Raw genomic sequence first — 24179 nt, forward strand, 5'->3', positions numbered from 1 at the left:
TTGCTGTGGCCGGGTGGATAACTCAGTCTTACCTTCATTCTGTATCCTACAGAATCTGGTCAGAACAGGAACATGCCATGGAGCCAGTCTGACAAAATTTCCTTACTGTTTTCAGGTGGCCACCACACCCCCACCCCGCCACCCCATCCCACTCACCTGACCCATCCCCCTGTCTTCAGACCTACCTCTATGGGCCCTTGAAAATTCTGCCCCAGGAGAGGGTATCTTATTGGTGAGTGGAGGGCTCTAAGCTAGGGAGCATTAGGAGGTGGGATTGTATGTTCCCATAGGGCAATGAGAGAAGTGCACAGGGTTTTGTGGGGGAGACTGGATGCACCCTTTTAGCTCAGTTGGCTCAATGGTTAGCGTATGGGCAGAATTTTTCCCACATGCCTGACCTGAACGGGAGTGAAGTAGCGCTCGGTGAGGCCGGGCAAGCGTCCCGGCGTCATCGCGCACTCTCGAGATATTTCACTCGGAGGGCACGCGCGAGAGGTGGTAGCGCACCCGCCGACAATTTAGAGGGCTATTAAGGCCCTTAATCAATTAATTAAATCGAATTTTTCGCTGCCCATCCAACTGTTCGGTTGGCAGGCAGGTGAATAGGCCAGGCGGCCTTTGCATTTTTAACAAAACCTCATCCATGGGCAGGATGAGGTTTCAGACAGTGACCAAAAAACCAACAAAAATTTTTAAAACTCAATTTTCATACATCCCTGTTCATGTGACAGAGTCACATGAGGGGGCATGTTTTCCTTATTTTTGAATTCTTTATTTTTCAGGTTTAAAATGTTCAGCTCCCTGAGGCAGCTCTCTGCCTTCAGGGAGTTTGCACTGAGCTCACCCCTGCACATGTGCACACTTCAGGGCTTGTGCTCCTCCTGCCCCTACCTAGACATCGCTGAGGTTAGCAGCATGCGTTTCGCGCTGGCTGGTCATTAAATGGCCAGTCAGCGTGAAATCGCGGTCAGGGCCTGATCGCGGACGGTGGACAGTTGCATGGCCAATCCCGAGCCCGCTTGCTGTGCCCGACGAGGTCAAAATTCTGCCCAATGTCTATTTTTCAACTAAGGCTGTAAAAGGGTTGTGTAGTCAATTAAGATGGCCCAAAACCATTCATGTTGAAATCCTTAGCATCAGGGGCAATAAAGGGAGTCATTCTCCCAATAAGAAAGACACATCTATTATATCTGGGATAGTATTTCTCACTTCAGCTCAGCAGGGGCAGTTGCCAGGGTAGCCTGAACATCTACTCTGGGAGATCTGCTGGCCAACACCTGGAAAGAGTGAGAGCAGGAACCAATGCAGAATGTGGATGAGCATGCCAGGAGCAGCACCAGGTATACTTAAAAATGAGGTGCCAACTTGATGAAGCTACAACACAGGTCTTTATGCATACTAAACAGCAGAAGCAGGATGTGATAGACAAAGCTAAGCAATCACACAACCAATAGATCTGTTCAAAGCTTCACAGTCCTGCCACATCCAGTCACGAATGGTGGTGGACAATTTAACAACTGAAGGAGGAAGTTCTATGAGCATCTCCATCCTCAATGATGGCAGAGTGCACCAGGTTAGTGTGAAAAAAAAGCTGGAGTATCTACAACCATCTTCAGCCAGAAGTGCCGAATGGATGATCCATTTCGACCTCCTCTGGAGGTCCCCATCATCACAGATGCCAACTCCAGCCAATTCCAATCACTCCATGTGATATCATGAAACAGTGGAGCCCACTGGACACTGCAAAGGCTATGAGCCCTGACAACATCCCAGCTGTAGTACTGAAGGCTGTAAATTCCTGTGATGTAAGAGACCTGGGTGTTTAACTTTAACCCCAAGAACAGGTAGGTTTGAGTTGGGCGGGAAGCAAAAATTCTTAAAATTTCACATCCAAGCCCAACCAACCATTCTACAGCTCTAGATTTAACAAAGACAGGCAGGTGACCAATCTGTTCTCAGCAGGCGGGTCAAGAAGTGAAATTCTTTAAAGGTGGCTGTGTGCTTCTATTTTTACTGCTTTTATTCTTTTTAACTAATGTCAGCAAGGTTTCCTGGAGCTCACTGAGCTCTGCCAAGTAAACAATGAGAAAGATTGGATCCATAAGGTTGGTGCATTTACATCTGCTGACTGAGAGGGGCAGGACTGGTTTCAAGCCTGTTTCCTCAGCCACGATGTCCAACCCCCACTTCACTGGCCCAAGTAAATATTGGGAACATGAGGTCTCTCTTGTCGCACTTCTAGGTGCAAACAATGCTGCTGAACCTGAACAAATACCTAAGGCAGGCCCAAGCAGTCTAACAGTGGGGGTTTAGGGTACTGAAATCATTGTAGAAATTAGTGAAATATACTCAAATAATAAGTTCATCTTCCCTTCCTTTTTAATCATTACTGCCAGCCAGACTCATCCCCTCCTCCCTGATTAATTAAATCGTTAACTGAGCAATACATAAAATTAATAAAATACCAAGATCTGCCATTAAATAGCTGCCTAATAAAATTCTATTTGTTCTTCTGATGGATTAGATTTGCTCTAATGACTTCTACCTACATTTTCTAACTGATTGCTTCCTTATTTGCATATCATTACTGTCTTATAATTCAATTCAGCATAGCTTCCATCCTTTACATTCAACATAATAATTATAGAAGAGAGTAATTTTAATATTTAAAAGCATGATCATGTTTGGGAAAAGATCAACTTTTTTATTTGCTCAACTCCTTTTCCACCAGGCAGGTTATGGGCTAATTTGAATCCAAAGAACATGGTTCATGAAAATGAATAGTATATCTGTAATACACACTTAGAAGGCATGTCACTTTATTTGGTAAAATAGATTCTAATTAACTTGTTGCAAATCTAGAAATGGTCTTTTGAAAAGAAAACAGTAACGTGCCTGAGGTAATTTTTTGAGTTCAGCTGTTTTTATATTGTTGATAGTTTTGCGTCATCGTTATCTTTGTTGCAATTACAAGTACAAATAGGGACATTTTCTCCAATAAAAGAATAAAATTGTGCATGGTAAGTACTTGGCCATGCAGATATTTGAGAACCCTTAATGTTTGATCACTTCCAAAGTTGTAGGAAAATTGCTAAGACTTGCTCCCCAAGTGGCTCAGCAGAAAATGCCACACATCTTGAAGACAGCCTCCAATTTGTTAACAGTAGTGAGTTATACCAAAAAGCAAAGTTCCAGGTTTGATTTCCTGCCTGTGATGAGTTAACCCGTTTCACAAAAGACCCTTCTTCCTTGATTAATTCAAAGTTTCTTCTTCAAAGGGGGATGTAACCCATATTTTTTTGCAACTCACTCACTCAGACTTCTCTATCGAAGGACTGAAATTGTACAATTCATGCACACTCCCTAAAATGCTTTGAATGTTTTGCTTTAAAGAGATCAAAATCTGTATTTAAATAGCTGGGCTAACACTCTTAAGTCATTTTTTATTAAGAGTCTCAAACCCATACCTCATGCAGCCAGCCAAATTTTCAAGGAAAAGTTAAATACATTGCAGTATTCACAGTCAGTGCAAGAACTCACAGCTGTTGCATTATTTGAGCCTGTGCATCATGCAGTAGGAGTAACCTCAATCCTGATGTTATCCTCGCCAATACATTCTACATTTAATTCTCAAAAGAATTGCTGATTCTTCCCAATGCTTGGCTAAACCTACAAGCCATTGCTGAGGACATTTAATTAAGGTGACAACATAAGTAAGAATCCTAGCACTTTCCTGCACTTGGCGAGAGGTTAGGATGCATTGGGTCTATTAAAGTGTTTTCTCAAAGTCTATTCAAATCGCTATCTGTTAAAAACTGCAGTTGCCACCTAATGAGAACTTGTCACCAAGGTGCAGCTCAAAATAATCTCCCCATCTCATAGGATTGTGCAAATCTGAGCGATTACACATAGCAGCAGACCCCAAGATATTTGCTTTAGTCTAAGATAAAAACAAATGCCCTTTCGCACATCCACTTGGGGTTCTCTTGGCTAAAAGCAGTTCCAAATATAATTGTTCCAAATCATACTCATATCCTTTCTGTTTGACATAGTTCACTCATGGTGGTGATCAAATCTACTGCACAAAACTATATTTTTAACATTAATACAACTGTAAGTAAAATAATCTTATCATTAGATATTTCTCTAAGTATTTCAGTGGGGAATTCTAGCACTATGGTGGATCCAGGCCTGGATCAATCACACTGATTCATTTCAAATAGTTTCAAATTTCCATCCTGCCCTTACATATATACGCTATTATGGCTTATCTATATTATCCACCTTATCCAAATTATCACATGTTCTTTGTGAAGCTGAAATTACAAAATAGCATCTGTTTCTAATCATAAAAATGAAGGGCAATAATTGTTATTAAAATAAAACTCCAGAATATGTGCTTTAAACCCCACAATTTTTATTGCAGTGAGGCAAATAGCATTTAACCAGAATAGAAAATGGGAGATTGCACACATGGGTGATTTGCTCCATTGGTCAGTTAACAGAGTGACCCAAGCAAACACACTTTTCTTGTTACAAAACAAGCATCTAACAGTGACTACTTATCCATTCAGCTCAAATATTGATGTGTTTTTCTCTAGTCTGCATTCAAGAATTAAAGAGATTGGCAAAGTTACACAGTTCAGTGGACGTTGTTCACTTCATCTTCTGAATTACATAGCAGCTCTTTGCAAAAGTCACAGGGCGGAAACCCTCCATAACTTCATTGCAAAGGCAGCAGTTCCAACACAATGAGGAAAGGAGTTCTGCATAGAGTCATGATGACTTGATTACGCGTTTTTGAAAGATCCATGCTAATGGAGACAGCCCAAGATGCTTGCTTCACTGTAAGATATGTAGCAAGTACAATTGCCCTTTGTAGTGTCCAATCATTTAGGCTTCGAGTTTGTCATGATTAAGGGCAGTTCCAAAAAATAATTGTATCAAATCTTACCCACGTCCCTTCTGTTTGAGAATTTCACTCAGGTTAGTCACCAAATCAATTCCACAAAACTACACTTTTAACACTAATACATCTGAGTAAAATAAGTACTTTATGGAAAAATATATGGTCAAAACTGTGCCTTACATCCTGTAAAGAGTGTTGATTCTGTGAAGCCATTGAACCAAAGCTTAACATTCATTCAATAGCCAAGTCAAGAAAAGTGGAAAATTAACTTGAAATGACCTCTAGTTTAGCCCTGTCTTTCCAAATCAAGTTCATATGGCAAAACACTGCAACTGCAAGTGAATAAAAATGGAAATAAATTTTAACACAAGTTAGGGTTAGTCATTTTTCAGAGTAAAGTTTTTAAGTGCAATATACTTCAATGTACAATTTTTGGATCAACTAGCAAGATTACGCTCTTAAGAACCATTTCAGTTAAGAATTAGCTAGCTCCTAATTGACTGTATGCAAATAGTGCCATCACAGTTCCATTTGTTGTACGCTTGCTTGACTTGACTATTGGCTTAATATTTTCACTTCAGCAACATGGTCTTCCAAAGTGTCAAGTGCAATTGAGCAATTTTCGGTTTTTGAACAAAGAAAGAATCTGAAATGGCAAATAGCTTTTGACGACACATCCCTTCGAAATATTGCAGCATTGTGCACCTCTAGTGGTACAATCTGTTATGTAATCAGATGGTATGATCTTAAACTATTAAGAATTTCAGACTGTTTTCTTTTAACCATGACAGAAATCTCTTAAATGGTATTCCAGTGTAAAAATTATAAACAATAAAAAATAACAAACGGGTCATTTTTCAACAGTATAAAGGAACTTCATGTAAGCTGTACATTTCCAATAATCAAGAGCATTAATGCTAATGTAGCAAATGGTTCAAGATTGATCATTTGGGGAATATAGTCTTGTCACAGAAAGGTGTCTCCTCTTTCCCACTGATGCAGTTCATTGAAGAATCCTTCATAGAAGTTGAAGCCTTGATCTATATCCAAAGGGGTCACTTGGAACTCTTCCTTCATCTCCTCCCATGGATGCCTTTGAGCATCTGAGAAGAAAGTAAAATCTTCAAACTGGGAAGTCTGGCTGGTGGTTTCTGCAAGAACTTGGTCCATTCCCATGGAGCACCATTTAGACTGTGGGCTAATGTGCCTTCCTTGGACAGTAAGATCCAGCTCTGTACCCAGTGAGTTCAACGCTGCATTGATGTCTAGATCCTCAAAATTGCTCCCGTTTGCATTGAAGACATCATCAAAGACTGAGGCCCAGTCAAAGTCTCCCTTGAGAGATTCGGATTCTCTATCGTCATGAGCCAGTAGTGGAGATTTGGAAGTTCTGGCCATCTTCATTGTTCGCTTTGGCAAGGCTTGCTTGCGTTTGCTTGCAGTTCGTTGGTTGTCTGAGGAGTTGAAAATTTGATTACTATGAGCATTTTCCATGTACCGCATAGATGTGTGTCCAGGCCCAGAGTAAGACAGAAAAGATGGAGTTGATGGATTTAATGAGACTTCAGATGTAGATACAGACGGTAGTTTATTTTGTTTGAGGGTGCTAAAATGGGTTGCAGGCATCCGCCTCCTTTTGAACACACCATTAACAAACATATCAGCATACTGTGGATCGATCTGCCAGAAACCCCCTTTACCAGGTTCATCCTTCTGTCTTGGCACTTTCATGAAGCATTTATTTAAAGAGAGGTTATGACGAATAGAATTCTGTAAATAAGATAGAAAAAAGAGGTATTAATATGGCATAATCTTCTATACCTAAAGTATAAAATAAATTATTGTTACCTAACTAGACCTATAAATGTGGTGCTGAAGGTACATCCATATATGTAAAAATTGCAAACTATTTCTTTACAACAATATTTCATTCCTCATTTAGTAGGAATAATCTAGTCTTAAATATTAAATTCAGTCAAATCTAGGCTAACCATAGAAGTTGAAAGCTGCTTGGCTCATTATCCCATTGCTAAAGTAATCCAGAATGAATCTCACTGTTCTGTTCTCTTCCTATATCCTTTTATCTTCCTTTCCTTCAAGTATTTATTTATTCCTTCTTTAGAAGATGCTACTGTCCCTTCATGAACTACTCCCAGTGGTAAAGCACTCCCTGCTCCAAGATTAGGAGTTTCTCTATTATTCCAACAAAACTTTTTCAAATCATTACTAAATCTCCTCAGTCATTCCTGTTCTAGCAGCAGTCCCTCTATGTTAGCTCTTGCTTCCCATCCTTGGAGCCATCCTGGCCAATCGCTCTCGATGACTCCAATCTTCTTTCTATAATTGGGTTCCCAAAACAGCACAAAGTTCTCTCTCTGGAGACTAACTAACATTCTGCATAAATTGTTTGAATCTTTACTTCTGTACTTTGTGTTCCTATTTGTGAAACCAAAATTCTATTAGCTGTTATTAGCTTTATCTCCCTACACTCAATCCCCATGATTTCTCTGCAGACCTATAGCTTTCTGTGCTTTTCCATTAAGTGGAAACTTCTATTTTTTGCTTTTTCTTTAAGATGCACTGTTGACTATTTATCCATATTGCATCTGTCTGTCCATTCTGCTAACATATCTATGGACTGAATTTAACGTAGGCAATGGTGAGTGCCCCACATTGCCTCTTTTCAGAAAGGCCCCCTCAAAATTAAGAGCCAATCAGGCATTTAACTGGGTAATGGCAAGGACCCTTAGTCCGACCAGCGACCAGTCAATCAGAGGTCAGCAGCTCTTCATTCCTCACCAGCAGCACTGGAGAGGTGGTGCTTGCTGTCGGTAATGCACCTGACCAAGGCCCAGGATTCCAAGGGAGCCAGACCACAGGTCAGTGGGGGGTGGTTTTGGGGGGTTTGCGGAGTTGGGGTTGTGAAGTGAAAGGGTTCGGCAGCACGGGCTGGGAAGTGGCTCTTAAAGGGCACCCCTTCCCGATGCCGGGCTCCTCATCGGGCGCTATTAAATCTTCTAAGTCATATCAGCACCAGCAGCTTGCCTTTGAATGAGGGGCCCAGCCCCTGGAAGCCCACAAGCACACATGACAGGGTTTGCCTTTCATTCTTCCTGCATGGTATCACGAACACTTTAATCACAGAAAATGGTTCATCTTCAAGGACTTAGGACATTCTGGAAGAATTTGTGTTTTAAAAGACGCTGTACCTTAAAGGGTTAATGCAGGACTGATCGCTATTCCTGGAAAAAACATCTTTTTACAAGAAAGGGTAATTAAGTAGTTGAAAAAAATGTCAACCTCCTGAACCGGGTGAACTATGTACAAAGGGGTCACATGGGTTTTATGACTCTGAAAAAGAAATGCCTGGAAGGCTATGTTTTAAAAGTGGATTTTGGTTTAATGGTACAGTTGTACGGTGGAGTAGTGGAGCTAGACCAACTGTGCACTCCTCCCATCCCGGTCATAACAATGGTGAATCCCCCACCTGGCACTGGGTTAATACCAATGGTGGCAAGCTGAGGCCTCAATTAAGGGCCTCAATTGACAGTGGGAGCTGGGGAAGGCTGCCCATGAGCCTCCTCTCCATGGATTTAATCGGGCAGAGGTGGGAAGGCAGTGGGGTCCCCACCTGCCTTCCTCCCACCCAATTAAATCCCCTATCCCACCACCAACTCACCTCAGGGGAGGGCATTAAATTCTACCTACATCTTCCTTTACAATCTTCCTTTTGACAAACCTCCTATCATCTTAAGATGTGTTTTCTATACCTAAGACCAAATCATCTATATATACTGACAACAAAAGTGTACCCTGCACTGAACCTGGGTAGACACTTCCAAATCTTGTCTACCATGTAACATTCATTTGACCAAATCCTCTGTTTCCTGTCTGTGAACCAACTTGACTATTTTTGTTGCAATATTTTCTCTTATATCATACACCTGGCTTTTACTAATCAGTCTCTTCTGAGACTTCCTTTAACAAATACCTTCTGTAATTCCATATTGATTTCATTTACTGCATTCCCTTTATATGCTTGCCTTTAACTGTCAAGACTGTCCATGATTAATCTATTCATTTCTAAATGCTCAATAATTCTATCTTGGATTATGAATTTCAACTGTTTGCTATAACTGCCCTTGGACTAACTAGTTGCCCTAAATTTAACATTCTCTTCCTTCTTAGCCATTAATCTTAACCAGGAGCAAGACATAAAAGCATAGATTCATCATTTTATTTTTTAGAAATCCAATATTGATATTTTACAATTGTGATGACTGCAGCAAGGCTTTACTAAAAGAATTGCTATATGTCTGCTGATATCTTATTTTTTCTGCCCTGTGATTATCTTTTCTGTTCTATCCTTACACATTAAAGATCTTCTACCATCATTGCCATCAACTCTCATTATAAAGCAATTATTTTACATTGCACTTAACCATGAAAAAGAAATGTACTTGTTTTACCAATATATCTTCCATGGTATTTATGCTATTATTCCATTTAATATGCTTTGTGCTATATAATGTCTTCAACAAATACTTTTTTAAATTCTTTCATGGCCAATGTTTATTGCCCATCCCTAATTGCCCTTGAGAATGTGGTGGTGAGCTGCCTTCTTGAACCGCTGCAGTCAATTTGGCATAAGTAGCAGTTTAGGTACAACTGAGTGGTTTGCTAGGCCATTTCAGATGTCCGAGGGTCTGGAGTCACATGTAGGCCAGACCAGGCAAGGATGGCAGTTTCCTTTCCTGAAGGTCTTAGTGAACCAGATGGATTGTAAACACCAGCAATCAATGATAGTTTCACGGTCACCATTACTGAGACTAGCTTTATATTGCAAATTTATTAATTAAATGCAAATTCCAACAAACACACACACACACACAAAACACTCACTCTCTCACACACACACAACACTCACTCACACACACACAACACTCACTCTCTCTCACACACAAAACTCACTCTCACACACACACACACACAAAACTCACTCTCTCTCACACACACACACACACACACAACACTCACTCTCACACACACACAACACTCACTCTCACACACACACAACACTCACTCTCATACACGCACACAACACTCACTCTCTCTCACACACACACAAAACTCACTCTCTCCCACACACACACAAAACTCACTCTCTCCCACACACACAAACTCACTCTCTCACACACACACACAAAACTCACTCTCTCACACACACAAAATTCACTCACACACACACACACAACACTCACTCTCACACACATACACACAAAACTCACTCTCTCTCACACACACACACACACACACAAAACACTCACTCTCATACACACAAACACTCACTCACACACACACACAACACTCACTCTCACACACACACAACACTCACTCTCATACACACACACAACACTCACTCTCACACACAAAACTCACTCTCACACACACACAAAACTCACTCTCTCCCACACACACACAAAACTCACTCTCTCACACACACACACAAAACTCACTCTCTCCCACACACACACAAAACTCACTCTCTCACACACACACACAAAACTCACTCTCTCCCACACACACACAAAACTCACTCTCTCACACACACACACAAAACTCACTCTCTCACACACACACACAAAACTCACTCTCTCACACACACACACAAAACTCACTCTCTCACACACACAAAATTCACTCACACACACACACACACAACACTCACTCTCACACACATACACACAACACTCACACTCACACACATACACACCCATACGCAACTCACTCACACACAGTGCAAAGCAAATCAGTAGCGGGCCGGCTGCGATAGCAGGTTTTCACAGCTTATCATCCCAAAGCCACCACACTATTTATGCATTCCTGGGAAACATGCCTTTTCCATGGCGGGCGGGCTCTGGTTCACCTGCCATGCCATTACCTCACCGCTTCTTCACGCCAGGCACCACATTTAAAGTCCAGCCACACTCAGTGCTTCCAGGCCAGGACTGCAGCAAAGGAGACATGGCCCTGAAAGGCAAGAAGGCTGCAGCCCTCAAGCACCTTTTGGACTCTGTGGAAGCCCATTGTGATGTCCTCTACCCCGCTCTGGCTGCAGGAGGGGCAGCTACATTACAGCTTGGTAATGGATGGCAGTTGTGGGCGGTGCCAATGCTGCACAGAAGAGGTTGGCCATCCAATGCAGATAAGAGGATGAATGATCTCATCTGTGCAGCCAGGGCAAGGCAACCATCTCATCACTCTAAACTCTCACACTCACAAGCCCATCACACATTCACTGGCATCTCACTCACTGCCAGCTCAAGGGACATCACCACTCACTCTCTCACACACACCCTCACATCACCATCTGGCCTCATCTCCTCTGGAGACTGGCCTCCTCAGCCCTCACCATCTTGAGGCCACTTGCACAGATCAACCTGTGCCCCACACACACCCTGGGATACCCTCCTTCCCCAGTGCAGCTCTCGTCCTGCAGCCTCTTCCCTTGCCTGAGGCCACTTCTCCCCCTTTCCCAAGCAAGCCCTAGCCCTGCAGCCATTGAAAAACCACCCACATATGTCTGGTCTGGTAGGTAGAGTCCTACCTATGAGCCCCCTAAAAGTGATTTGATGCTGCCTGTGAAGCCTGGCGCTGATGACTGCGAGTGCTGCCCGAAGCAAGGTAGGCAAACAAACCTCGAAGTCCCGAGCAAAGTGCAGCTCGCCAAGTGCGCCTCGCTTATGTGCTGTTGTGAAACACATCGACGTATTATCCTGCCGATGTGGGCGGATGATCCAGGAGGGGGGACAATTCCGGCAGGTTGGCCTAATAATGAAATGCTGATTTACTACAATGAGGTTCCCGGCACCCAATGAAGAGGGAACGCGGCCACCGAAGATGCCCGATGCTGGCGGGCACAGAAAACCCCAGCCACTGTCTTGGCCACCATCATTATGGTTTCATACTTTGCACTAGTGAAAAATCTCAACATCTTTCATGTTGCAATGGTCTAACTACAGCAGTTTTTAAATTCTCCTCCTACCAAAAATACCCCATTCATTTCTTAGGTAAATACTACATAATTTGTATAACTTCAGCAAAGTGAATTTCAATGTTAGTGTTCAAAGAATAACTATAGCTTATTGGGAATCTTCTGGAAGCAATGAATACAAGGTTCTATTTCATACAGTGACACTACCATGTACTCTACTCTGTGTCAGCTCAGTCTTAGTATACTTACATCTGAGTTAGAAGATAGTAATGTCAAGCCCCACCCTAGCACTTGAGTTCAAATTTCAGGTTAATATTTCCGTGCAGTATTGAGAGGGGGTACTGTATTGTTTAATGTGATGGCTTTCAGATTATGTGAATGCAGAGATCTTGCGGGATTCCAGAGCTCAAGGAGGTTACAGAGAGAGGGATGGTTGATGGAGGGATTCGAAAACAAAGATAAAAACTTAAAAATCAGGATGTTGCCAGACCAGGTGCCAATGTAGGTCAGTGAGCTCTGGGGGGGTGATGGGTGATTAGGGCTTGGTGCAAGTTAGGATATGGGAAGCAGGTGATGAGCATCCCTTAGAGTATTGCATAATCTTAATGTATTGAAATTTCAATGATTATTGCCTTACTAACACCCAAACATAATCAGAATAATAAATCTAGTGTGTCATGATTGTTGAAGAGATTACTAACTAGCTAGAATCATTATTTAACCTGCCATCTTTTATTGATGCAGCTGTTCTGTAACAGGTAATGAACGTCTCTGTTGCGTGCTCAGAAAAAATAGTGCAAGTTGAAAATGTTCAATTATACTGCTGGCTCAACACCAACTCAGTCAAAGCAAACTTCAGCACACGTGTACCCTGCTAATTAACATCCAAATTCTGCTAACAATTTTTATATTAATTTAATGGGTCAACTTCTTCAAAATTTATTGTTTGGGAATTTTGCTTAACAGTTCTACATTACTGAGCATTGGGAGCCCAGCTCTTCAAGGTAGTTTCCAATCATTTCTTGTAAGTGAGACCAGGCCGAGGCCAGCTGTCTTACGCTGGTGTCAAACTTTAGATTCTGTGTCAATGCAATGTTGAAAACACATTAAATCATTATATTGAGCTCAAAATTTGCTTTCAACTGGATGCCAATTATTGGCAGATTATGACAAAACCCTAAAACGATCCCAACCCTGTATCCAACGCAAATTTCTTCTCATTCTAAGCAATCTTCTACAGATTTTTTCAAAACATAACTAAAATCCTAACTCAGTTAGGAAAGCTAATTTAATGCATTTTAGGAAAACAAATATGTGGGGAAAAAAGTCAGAAGTTTGTACTGACTCCACAGTAAAAACAAACATGGCTTTATGTGATGAAGGGCAAATATTTTTAGATCTGAGACTTGTTTTATATGCATATATTGCACTTGTTTGCTATAAGTTAGCTATCTCAACACGCTTCTAAAAGGTAATTTGTTTGGTCAGAGAACGTATCTAAGTATTTGTGGAGAAAATCCAGCCATATAGTTCATGCTTGGCCAGCTGTTCCCAAACTCTGAGGAGACATGATAAGTGTCAGGAGAGGTACATCTGAGTGCAGACTTTTATTGTAGCCAGTGGGCTCCCACTGTGACAGATGAATCTAGGTCTGTCTGAAACATGCTATTATCCTAATATTGGGAATTATTGCTCATGCTGTATGGCAGAGACTGGCCCTACATCAACTCCAGGAAAGAACCAGGAGAGGCAGCAAGAATCATCTCGGGGAGCAGGGCAGAAGCAGCAATGGATAACAGCTGGTGAGGACAGTGTTTTGTTGCAATCAAAGCACCATTACTGTTTGCCGTAAATCCACCATTTACTAATTATTCAGATCTTTGCTTTAACTGCTGTCTGAAGACAGGGTCGTTGAATATTTTTAAGGCAGAGACAGATAGATTCTTCACTAACAAGGTTATCAGGGGTGAGAATGTGGAGTTGGGGCCACAATCACAACAGCCATGATCCTATTGAATGGCAGAGCAGGCTCGAGGGGCCAAATGGCCTACTCAATACCCAAGCCGCTTGACACGATCCAGGACAAAGCAGCCCACCTGATTGGAACCACAGCCACAAGCATTCACTCCCTCCACCACCGACACACAGTGTGTACCATCTACAAGATGCACTGCAGGAATTCACCAAGGCTCCTTAGACAGCACCTTCCAAACCTACGACCATTACCATCCAGAAGGACAAGGGCAGCAGATAGATGGGAACACCATCACCTGGAAGTTCCCCTCCAAGTCACTCACCATCCTGACTTGGAAATATATCGCCGTTCCTTCACTGTCGCTGGGTCAAAATCCTGGAACTCCCTCCCCAACAGCACTGTGGGTGTATCTACACCACATGGACTGCAGCGGCTCAAGAAGGCAGCTCACCACCACGTTCTCAAGGGCAATTAAGGATGGGCAATAAATGCTGGCCCAGCCAGCAAAGCCAGCATCCCATGAATGAATTAAAAAAAAATGGTGTACTCAGGTAAAATTAGCCTATGTGTTTGGAACCTAGTTATGACCATTACTGCATATTTGACAAGCTTTATAGAAATTTCAGTACAGAAGGAGCCCATTATGTCTATAATGGCGTTGGGGTGCATCAGAACTACCTATTATAATTCTATTCATCTGCTTTTTCTTCAGACCCTTTCAATACTTTGCTTCAAATTTACTTAATTTCCTCTTTAATGCCTTGATAAACTCAGGTTATATTTAATTATGATGAAATTCTAGCCCACACGGTAGACAGTGGCATATAGGTAATGTCACTGGGCTAGTAATCCAGAGTAATGATCTGGGGGCACAGGTTCAAATCCCACCACAGCAGCTGGTGTTACTAATCCGGAATTGAAAATCTAGTCTCAGTATTGACCATGAAACCATTGTCAATTGTTGTAAAAACCCATCTGGTTCACTAATATCCTTTAGGGAAGGAAATCTGCCATCCTTACCTAGTCTGGCCTACATGTGACACCAGACTCACAGGAATGTGGTTGTCTCTTAACTGCCCTCATAAATAGCCCAGCAAGTCACTCAATTTAAGGGCAATTAGGGATAGGCAACAAATGCTGGCCTTGCAAGTGATGCCCACATCCTATGAAAGAATAAAGAAAAATGCCCAACAATGATTATTACTCATTTTTATGCAATTAGTCATGTTTGCATTCCCAGTTAGCCACATGTGGCTAGTGACTAATGTATTGGAGTAACTGAGGCAAAAGCAGAACCAAGCTAAATGAATACTGTATTGAGTGTGCTCTTCTCAGCACACAAAATATTCGTGGTACATCATAGCCCCAATTTTAACTCAGACAAGGTGAGGCCAGAGGGTGAAGATTGCTGACATGAAGTTTTGTATATTCCAATTTCTAGGCCTCATTTCAATTGCATAAAAATGATTAATAGCCATTGGCCGGGATTTTCTGGCCCTGTCGTGGTGGGACCTGCGGGGTGGGGGGGGGGGGGGGGGGGGGGAGGGGGGGGGGTGGCGGAACGGGGAGGGAATTCGGTGGCCCACCCAGGAGCCCATTAACTTTTGGTGGGACTGGACGATCCCGGCAGTGGGCAGAGCCAGAAAATCCTGCCCATTGTTGGTTTTTAAAAATTTTTTTCATGGGATGTGGAAATCCCAGGCAAGGCCAGCATTTGTTGCCCATCCCTAATTGCCCTTACACTGAGTGGGTTGCTAGGCAATTTCAGAGGACAGCTAAGCCTGACGAGCATAAAAGAAGGTCACAGCCCGTGACCCACAGGAATGGCCCCCAACCATCAGCCAAATGGTTGGGAGAAGAGGGGGGTGCGGTGGGGGGAACAGGTTGGGGGGACGGGTAGGCAATTACAAGCGCTTGAGGTATGAGGTTTTTTTTCAGGGTCTGGAAAATCAATCCTATCTTCCTGACCCAGAAAAATGTTTTCCAAAATAAATTTTAACTTAATCTTTTCAATCCTCTCCTGGGCCTGCCATTCCTTTGCGCTTGGTGCTAATGATAAAGCTGGCAGCAGACACCAAATGTGGTTGCCCAAAGTTAAAATATAGTCAGGTCTAAAGCACAGCATCAGTTGCCAACATTTGAATTCTACCATTCTGATGCGAGATCAGAGTACACCTGCTAAAATGTATGTGGCACGAGGCCAGCGAGGGTTGGGCAGTAGGTCACTGTATGGATTTTAATCTTCTTCATTCTCATTGAGCACAACAGTGGGGTAGGGAGGGGATTAAATGGGGCTCATTTTTCTATGCACATGTGGAAAACTGGGGTAGTATTGCTGCAAGTGAGATAGTGAGTGATCGAAGCTTTGTATTAGTGAAGATAATGATTTGGGGAAGAGTTTAAACTGTCAAGTCTTCACAAAGAAAAGGAAGGCTCTGGAGCTCAGCTACATGACTCTCCACGTGTAAATGTGGCCCAGTTCCTTCATCACAACTAATTCCAGAGTATTTGTTCCCACTGCACACTCAGAATATCAGCTGTTTATCACTCTTAGTGTAAAGAGTGTTTTATCAGTTTGTGTCTATTCGTCTTACAGTTCTGGTTGAAATTGAAATGCTGCAGTGGATCAAGCTTTTCCATCCCACTTAATACCTTACAAACTTTTTAGTTTGGCTCCTTTCTAGATGGGAACCTTTGCTAACCCTTCCTCCCAACTCAGTTCTCTGACACTAGGGATTAGTTTTATGACCCTTTCCTGTACAATCCTCGGAAGGTGGATTCTTCAGTAACTGTACACTGACCACAGCATAATACAACTACAACAGCATACATTTACATAGCATCTTTAATGTCGCAAACTGTCCTCAGGTACTTAAGAAGTCCAATACAAAGAAAAACATTTTTGCCAGCAAACTGGGAGGCATAAGGACAGGGGGCCAATAACCCCTTTCCTGTAATACATAATCAACCTTGCCTCTTGCTTTACATCAAGGAACCATGCAGTCTTACAGAGTAACAAGAAGTTGGTTTAACCCCATCAGACAAAGTATGGTATTGTACTGGAGTGTAGTTATGGCTCATTCTGGGAGGACTGTGGTCCCACCCAATATGAACTGTTTGAAAATGAGCACAGTGAGGTGGATTCCTGAAAATAGTGAGCTGAGCTATATGGAAAGTTTGTCTACTCTTAACTCACTGCAGAGGAAGAATGTCAGAGAGAATCTTGACTGAGGTATTTAAGAACTTTAAGTGTGTGGAGAATGCATCTGTGAAATCTCTTCAATTACATTTGTTGACAGCTGAGCTGGGTGATCTGAAGACATCTCGATTGTCACCTGTGTGCAACCTATGACTCCCTGGACCTGTGGAAACCCAGCCAGACCACAGCCCTCTCATCCTGGCTGGCCTCATCAGTAACAGTATGGGCACAAGTGCCAGTCCTGGCCAACATGACATCCGTCCCCTGGAAGATGCACTTGCAGGCAGCAGATTGTGAGACTGGACAAATGTCACCAGCAGATACCGGGAAGAAGCCAGAGGTGAAGAAATTAAGGGTTGTGGTGACCTTGACACCGCTGGCAATGTGTATTCATCCAGCCCACCAGAAGGTGGTCTTCTTCCTAGAGGCTATGTGTGTCAGCAATCACCTGACAAGAAACTCTGAGCCTCCTGAGACACTGGTGCTCAGTCATATCCAGAAAACTAACCCTCTCCCTGAAAACCGTGTGTTGGAGGTATCTCCTCCTGAGAGTTGGAGCTCTGCACCCATCCTCTGGAACATCAGGTGGTGGAAGAGAAGGATGATGCTGGTGGTGTTGATCCTGCCTCTCCTCTTCTTTCTCACCAAGGGTCCAAGGTAGAGCTGCGTAAGCAACTCCCGTGTTGCTAAGACGGCTGACAGCTGGGAAGTGACGATCAAAGGCAAAAAAACTGCAGGGTAGCAGAAATTAACTCCCAGGTCTTGGTAATCCCCACCAAAACCGCGAAAACACACACTCAAACCAAGTCCTGTGAGCAAAAACCTTTCACTTTGATAAGGAAGCAGCTGTCATATCGCAATATTTGAAGTCCTTCTTGCCTGCCTATTGCTCAGTCCCATTAAATCCCACTGTTCTCTCAACTCATTTTACCTGGCAAGTTCCAGGAATTCTGGGAAACCATATGCTCGGAGCTAAAGGTAAAACCCAGGATTAAAACCGCAGTGAATGACCTTTTAACTTATTTAAACGTCAGACTCACCTGTCCCATGGTGGTTTCCTGCACACTAACGAATGAGTTCGGGTTAAGTACAGAGATCCCAACATACCGGCAGTTTCTGCTCTTTTAACCTCCCTCAACCACTGATACCTGCCCACCCTGGCAAGTTAAAACTCCTCCCATGGCTCAAGCAAGGGATAGGAATGGGCTCTTAGTATTCCTGGTTACCAAGTACTGAGGAATGATAGAGAAGGAAAGAGAGGAGGGGTTGGGGCAGTACTGATCAAGGATGTTACAGTTCCAAATGAAAGGATTTACTCAATGGTTCTAGGACCAAATCTATTGGCTCGAGTTGAGAAACATAGGGGCAGCTGGTATATATTGCTGTGAGGTTTTTTCATAGAACTCTGAACAGGAGAAGAAGATAGATGAGCAAACTTGTCAGCAAATTTCAAAGTGCAGTAATAATATTAGGAGATTTTAATTACCTTAATATAGACTTGGGAAAAACATAGAGTTAAGGGTAGGGAAGCTTCTGCTATGTGTATGCAATATGTATTATTGATCAATACATTGCCAATCCAACAAGAGAGGAAGCAGTGTTGGATCTGGTTCTGGGAAATGATGTGGGACAAGTGGAGTGTGTTATAGGAGGAGATCATCTCGCTAATGCTAACAGCACCCACAACATAATTTGGTTTGATGTAATTAGGAAAGAGGTCAGAATATATCGATGGTAAAAAGGCTGAACTGATGAAAAACTAGTACAGGTCAACTGGGAAGGTGATTACAGATTAAAGCAGTAACAAAGCAATGAAGGGTGTCAGAGAACTGGGGGGGTTACCAGTGTTTCAGCCATAATTTACTGTAATCTTGCAATCTAGCCGATTCCCATTTTAGTTCTCGATTTATGGATTTTGTTCAATTTTAACAGCATTATTATAAACACTTCAATGGCCTGTTGACAAATTGTGTCATCATCATTTAGGAAACTCTGCCATTCATTCACTTCAAAAAATAGCAAGACTGATTCCAAATGGTCCATGCAGCAAAAACTCACTGACACATTAGTCTAGGTTCCATTCTGGAGTTGATGATACAATGTGTTTGTATCCATCTTATTAAATTGAGATCATCTGGAAGAGTAAAGCATAAGAAGAAAAATGAAATCTAGCAATCTTCAGCTGAATCTCAGTCTGGTCAAATGGCGAACATACTAATCCATTAGGTGTTGTTTAATTAAATTATTAATGGCTCAGTGGGTAGCTGCACTGACCAGCTTTTAACCCTCATTGCAGCCAGGGCACAAGTTAGGCTCCTACAATTGGCCTTGGACATCCTGCGATAGGAATGGGAAGAGAAATAGCCAATGTTGCTAATATTCCACCATCCGGTACCCATATTAGAAGGTGTAGGCACGTCGGTGGCAGGTTTTACTTTGATGCCTTCAATTAAAAAGCCTGCTCTATCACTGAGCTTAGAGTCAGCCAGCACAGCAAGACTCTGGCCACCTGTGCAAGGTACTGAAAGGCTGGTTACTATATGGATCAATATCCTGACGTCTACCAGCAGCATCTTGATAAAAATCTTGGGGCAAAGGTCCTAATCAGCCTGTTACATGTCAGTGCACTTTGAAAGGGAGCCTACACCACTGTATGCCTGAGGCACTCTAGAACCCAGCAGTATTCGGCACTATTACACTGCATCAGTGAGCAGAAGCTGAAACTGCACAACCTCTGTGGAATTTTTTTTTTACCTACTCTGTCACAGGATGTGGCAAGGCCAGCATTTGTTGCCCATTCCTAATTACCCTTGAACCGAGTGGCTTGCTAGGCAATTTTAGAGGGCAGTTAAGGGACAACCACATTGCTGTGGGTCTGGAGTCACACATGTAGGCCAGACCGGGTAAGGATGGCAGATTTCCTTCCCTAAAGGACATTAGTGAACCACGTGCTTTTTTACAACAAATCGCTGATAGTTTCATGGTCACCATTACTGAGACTAGCTTTCAATTCAAATTTTTTTTGTTAATTGGATTTAAATTCCACCAGCTGCCATGGTGGGATTTGAATCCATGTCCCTACAGCATTAGCCTGGGCCTCTGGATTACTAGTCCAATAAGATTACCACTAGACCTCCGTCTCCCCGACTACAGATGCTAGAAAAAAATGTTAATCTTTTAAAATGCTGAAATTGCTAACATTCGTAAGTGTTTTCACAAATAGAACATACAAATGGGGAGATGTTTTGTGGCAAAAATATTCACATAATGTAATCGTAACAATTGCTTCTGCTTATGTCAGTCACTGTCAGAAATCCTACACGTGCAACATTCTATGTCAGGTTTAAAATAAAATACTAAGTTGGTTTTTTATACAGCATTTCCCGCAGCTTTTGTCTTGCCCTAACACCTCATTTCCAATATATCACTTAAAATATATTCAATCACCTCAACTTTAGTCAGTCTACCAGCATCTGTCCTTGAATGGATGGAGTAATCTAGAAGCACCAATGTGATTTGATATTTATACAACTGGACCGGATATCAGTAACAGAGGGACATTGAAGTGACAAGTATGATACAATGACAGGTGTTTGCACACCAAATGCATCATAGCCTTATGGTAATTCTATGGACGATCTACAATTTATATAATTAAATAAATGATGATATTTATATATATATATATACACACTACATTATATGTATTATATGTATATTTTATATATGTGTGTGTTTATATTTGTATATTATATATATATTATATATATATAACTGCAAAAGTTTCCAAAGATCAAAACTTCCAATTCATTTCAAGAAAAAGACACAAAATTATATAACAGTTTGGTCTCTGAACAAAAGTCAACAACAAATTAAAAATGAATTGTTGAGTGGTATGTTTGTGTACCATTTAACAATACTAATTAGAATTGGAAAGAATCAAGAAGGTTAACATTTGATAGTAATAGACAAATGCACCATTCTTCAACCTATCCTCGGCTTGACAGGATGGTGCACACACTTTCTGTTACATTATTCAATTAATTCTTAATCAGCTGTGCCCCCCACACCCAATGAACTTTATGTATCACAAGCTATGGCATGCTGCTGACATTCTTTGTTCTACTATGAGAAGAACATTACACCAGCTGTGGGCCAATTTCACCACATCAAACTGTAAGACAAAAAAAAATACAACAGGGATAACATCAAATGTGGGGCGGGGACCTAAACTGTTGTGTCGTGTCCAGTCATGATAACAGTTATTTTAGACTAGGTTTGTGTCTCCACATGTTTAATGCAGGCCTGCAGCCGTTTGTTTCATTGTTCAGTCATCATTACTGTAAAGGGGAGCTGGAATTATGTCACGATAATAGAAAGACAATGACCCCGGTAGCGGAATCCTTGTCTTCTGTTATTGGCAAGATTCATTACCAAACCACGTGTCATGTTACTGTATCCCGTTACACTGCTCAATACAATCCTTCTGAATACAATCGGTTAATTGTCAGCTGTTCTATAAGACACCCTTGGCCCAAATTCCTACCACCTGATATCAATTTTTTTCCATAGTCAAAGAATAATTAAATAGTCGAAACTGCAATAAGTGATGCAGAACACAAACAGAATTGCTAATGAAAGTGTCCAACGACAAACGCAACTAAGGAGTGAGCTGCTAGTCACTTTTACTAAACCAGAATTTTTCTGGCATAATGACAAACTTAATCCTTACAAGGGTCCCACCAGTCCTTGCTATTGGTACAATATCATGTTTGGTACTGTTTATTACTGGACCGAATGACACACACAAAGTACTTTCTTTACAATAAATAATTCTAATTTTGTCCAATTGTATGTCAACGCCCCAAATCATTTGGTTTAGAAATATTTTTACTAGCATTTAAAGCAATCATCAGCAAATTAATTTTACAGTTTGCTTTAATAGTGTAATTTGAAGACAGTGAATGGTGTCTTATAAAAACATGAAGCGCCAATGTATAACTATTGGAGACCAAAAAGGTAGCCTGTGTGTGGAGGCAGAAGACATAGACGTGGTTCTTCATGAATACTTTGCATCTGTCTTCACAAAAGAGGGGCATGATGTGGCCATTCTAGTTAAGGGGAAGTGCAAAACATTGAATGGGATAGTAAGAGAGGAACTACTAGTCCAGTGACAATATCAAGGGGCCTAGCATCTGTGAAAGTGGATGATTCGCCGGGTTCAGATGAAAGGTATCGCAGGTTGTTATGAGAAGCAAGGGAGGAAATAGTGGATTCTCTGATCAATATTTTCCAGTTCTCTCTGGCTATAAGCCTGGTGTGGACGGCTGCTAACATTGTGCCATTGTTTAAATGGTAGAAAGGATTTGATCAAATAATTACAGACCAGTCCCCCTAGCTTCATTGGTGAGTGAATTTTTTTTATTTGTTCTTGGGATATGGGTGGGCCAGCACTTATTGCCCATCCCTATATGCCCTTGAGAACTGAGTGACTTGCTAGGCCATTTCAGAGGGCATTTAAGAGTCAATCACATTGTTTTGGGTCTGAAATCACATGTAGGCCAGGCCAGGTTTCCTTCCCTAAAGGACATTAGTGAACCAGATGGGTTTTTATGACAATCAACAATGGTTTCATGGTTATCATTAGACTTTTAATTCCAGATTTTTTATTGAATTCAAATTTCACCATCTGCCTTGGTGGGATTCAAACCCAGGTCCCCAGAGCATTACCCTGGGTCTCTGGAATGCTAGTCCAGTGACAATACCATTAGGCCACCACCTCCCCAAATTATCAGAAAAAAATTCTAAGGAGCAGTATTAATCATTATTTTCAAAAGGATTTATTTATTTAATCAATCATTATTTATTAATCAAGGACAATCAGCATGAATTTGGTAAGGGCAGGTCATGCCTGACTAACTTGATTGAATCTTTTAAGGAGGATAAAGGGGGTCAACAAGGGTAGGGCATTTAGTGTAGTCTAGATGGGTTTTAGCAAGGCTTTTTTTGACATGGTCACATATGACAGACTGGTCAGAAAAGTAAAAGTCCATGGGACCTGAGGGAAAGTGGCCAGCAGGATTCAAAGTTGGTTCTATAGCAGGAAGCAAAGAGTAATGGTCGACAGGTGTGTGTGTGATTGGGAAGCTGTTTCCATTGGGGTTTTGCAGGGTTCAGCACTGAGTTCCATACTGTTCGTCATATATATCAACAATTTAGACTCAAGTGTAGGGGCCTGGGCAAGAGGTTTGCAGATGATATGAAAATTGGCCATATGATCGATAGTCAGGGCGAAATCTGTAGACTGCAGGAAGATATCAATGGGCTGGTCAGATGGGCAGAAAAGTGGCAAATGGAATTCAATCTGGAGAAGTGAGAGATAATGGATTTTGGTTCAGATAAGGGGGTCTCTGGAGATTCTGCGCCATCAGATATGTTGTGACCTGAGTGAGGAAGGATTTATAGACATGTACCTTGTTGGTGGTAACCCTGCCCAGGGACTTCAGGTGGAATAAGGCTACTTATGAATGCAGCTCAAGGATCGAGTCGATTGAGGGGGGAGTGAGAGTTCCTACATGGTGGAGGCCGAGTTGGAAAGAGTGTAAGGTTGCATGTGGTTCCGCATTTGTGTGGGAAGTAATGTGAGTGCTTGTGACTATGTGACAATTATTTATCTTTGTTGTATCAACTACCAAAACAAAATTTACCGTTTTATTTTAAATATCTGTTAATTAATGTTTGAATGACGTTGATTTTAGTTGACTTTTTAGAGTAAAAGTTTTGAACAGTGAAACCCTGTCCAGTGGTTTTCTTTACGCTGGCGTTGTGGGGATTCCTTTCCTTTTAAAGTTATTGGTCTCTACGGGGATCATAACACTTAGGATTGAGAACATTATGCTAAATACTCCTAAATGAAGGAGTAAAATTTCAAAATTTGCTAATGGTACCAAACTTGGAGGTGTGGCAAATGGTGAGGACGATACCATTCAACTGCCACAGGACATAGGTAGGCTGGAAGAATGGGCAGACAAGTGGCAAATGGAATTTAATACAGAGAAGTGTGAGGTGATGTATTTTGGCAGAAGGGAAAGGAAGAGGCAAA

General features: G+C 41.9%; 1 protein-coding gene across 1 annotated transcript in view; it reads right to left on the reverse strand.

Moving 5' to 3' along the window:
• Positions 1–4397: 4397 nt before the first annotated feature.
• foxj1b (forkhead box J1b) overlaps positions 4398–24179 on the reverse strand; it is a 28980-nt gene continuing 9198 nt past the window's right edge. Inside the window, exon 3 of the mRNA XM_078535021.1 lies at positions 4398–6679. Coding sequence (XP_078391147.1) covers positions 5876–6679 — 804 coding nt within the window. The 3' untranslated portion in view covers positions 4398–5875. The remainder of the gene's footprint in view (positions 6680–24179) is intronic.

Source organism: Cetorhinus maximus, unplaced genomic scaffold (genome assembly GCF_964194155.1).
Source record: "Cetorhinus maximus unplaced genomic scaffold, sCetMax3.hap1.1 HAP1_SCAFFOLD_201, whole genome shotgun sequence".
Classification (NCBI taxonomy): domain Eukaryota; kingdom Metazoa; phylum Chordata; class Chondrichthyes; order Lamniformes; family Cetorhinidae; genus Cetorhinus; species Cetorhinus maximus.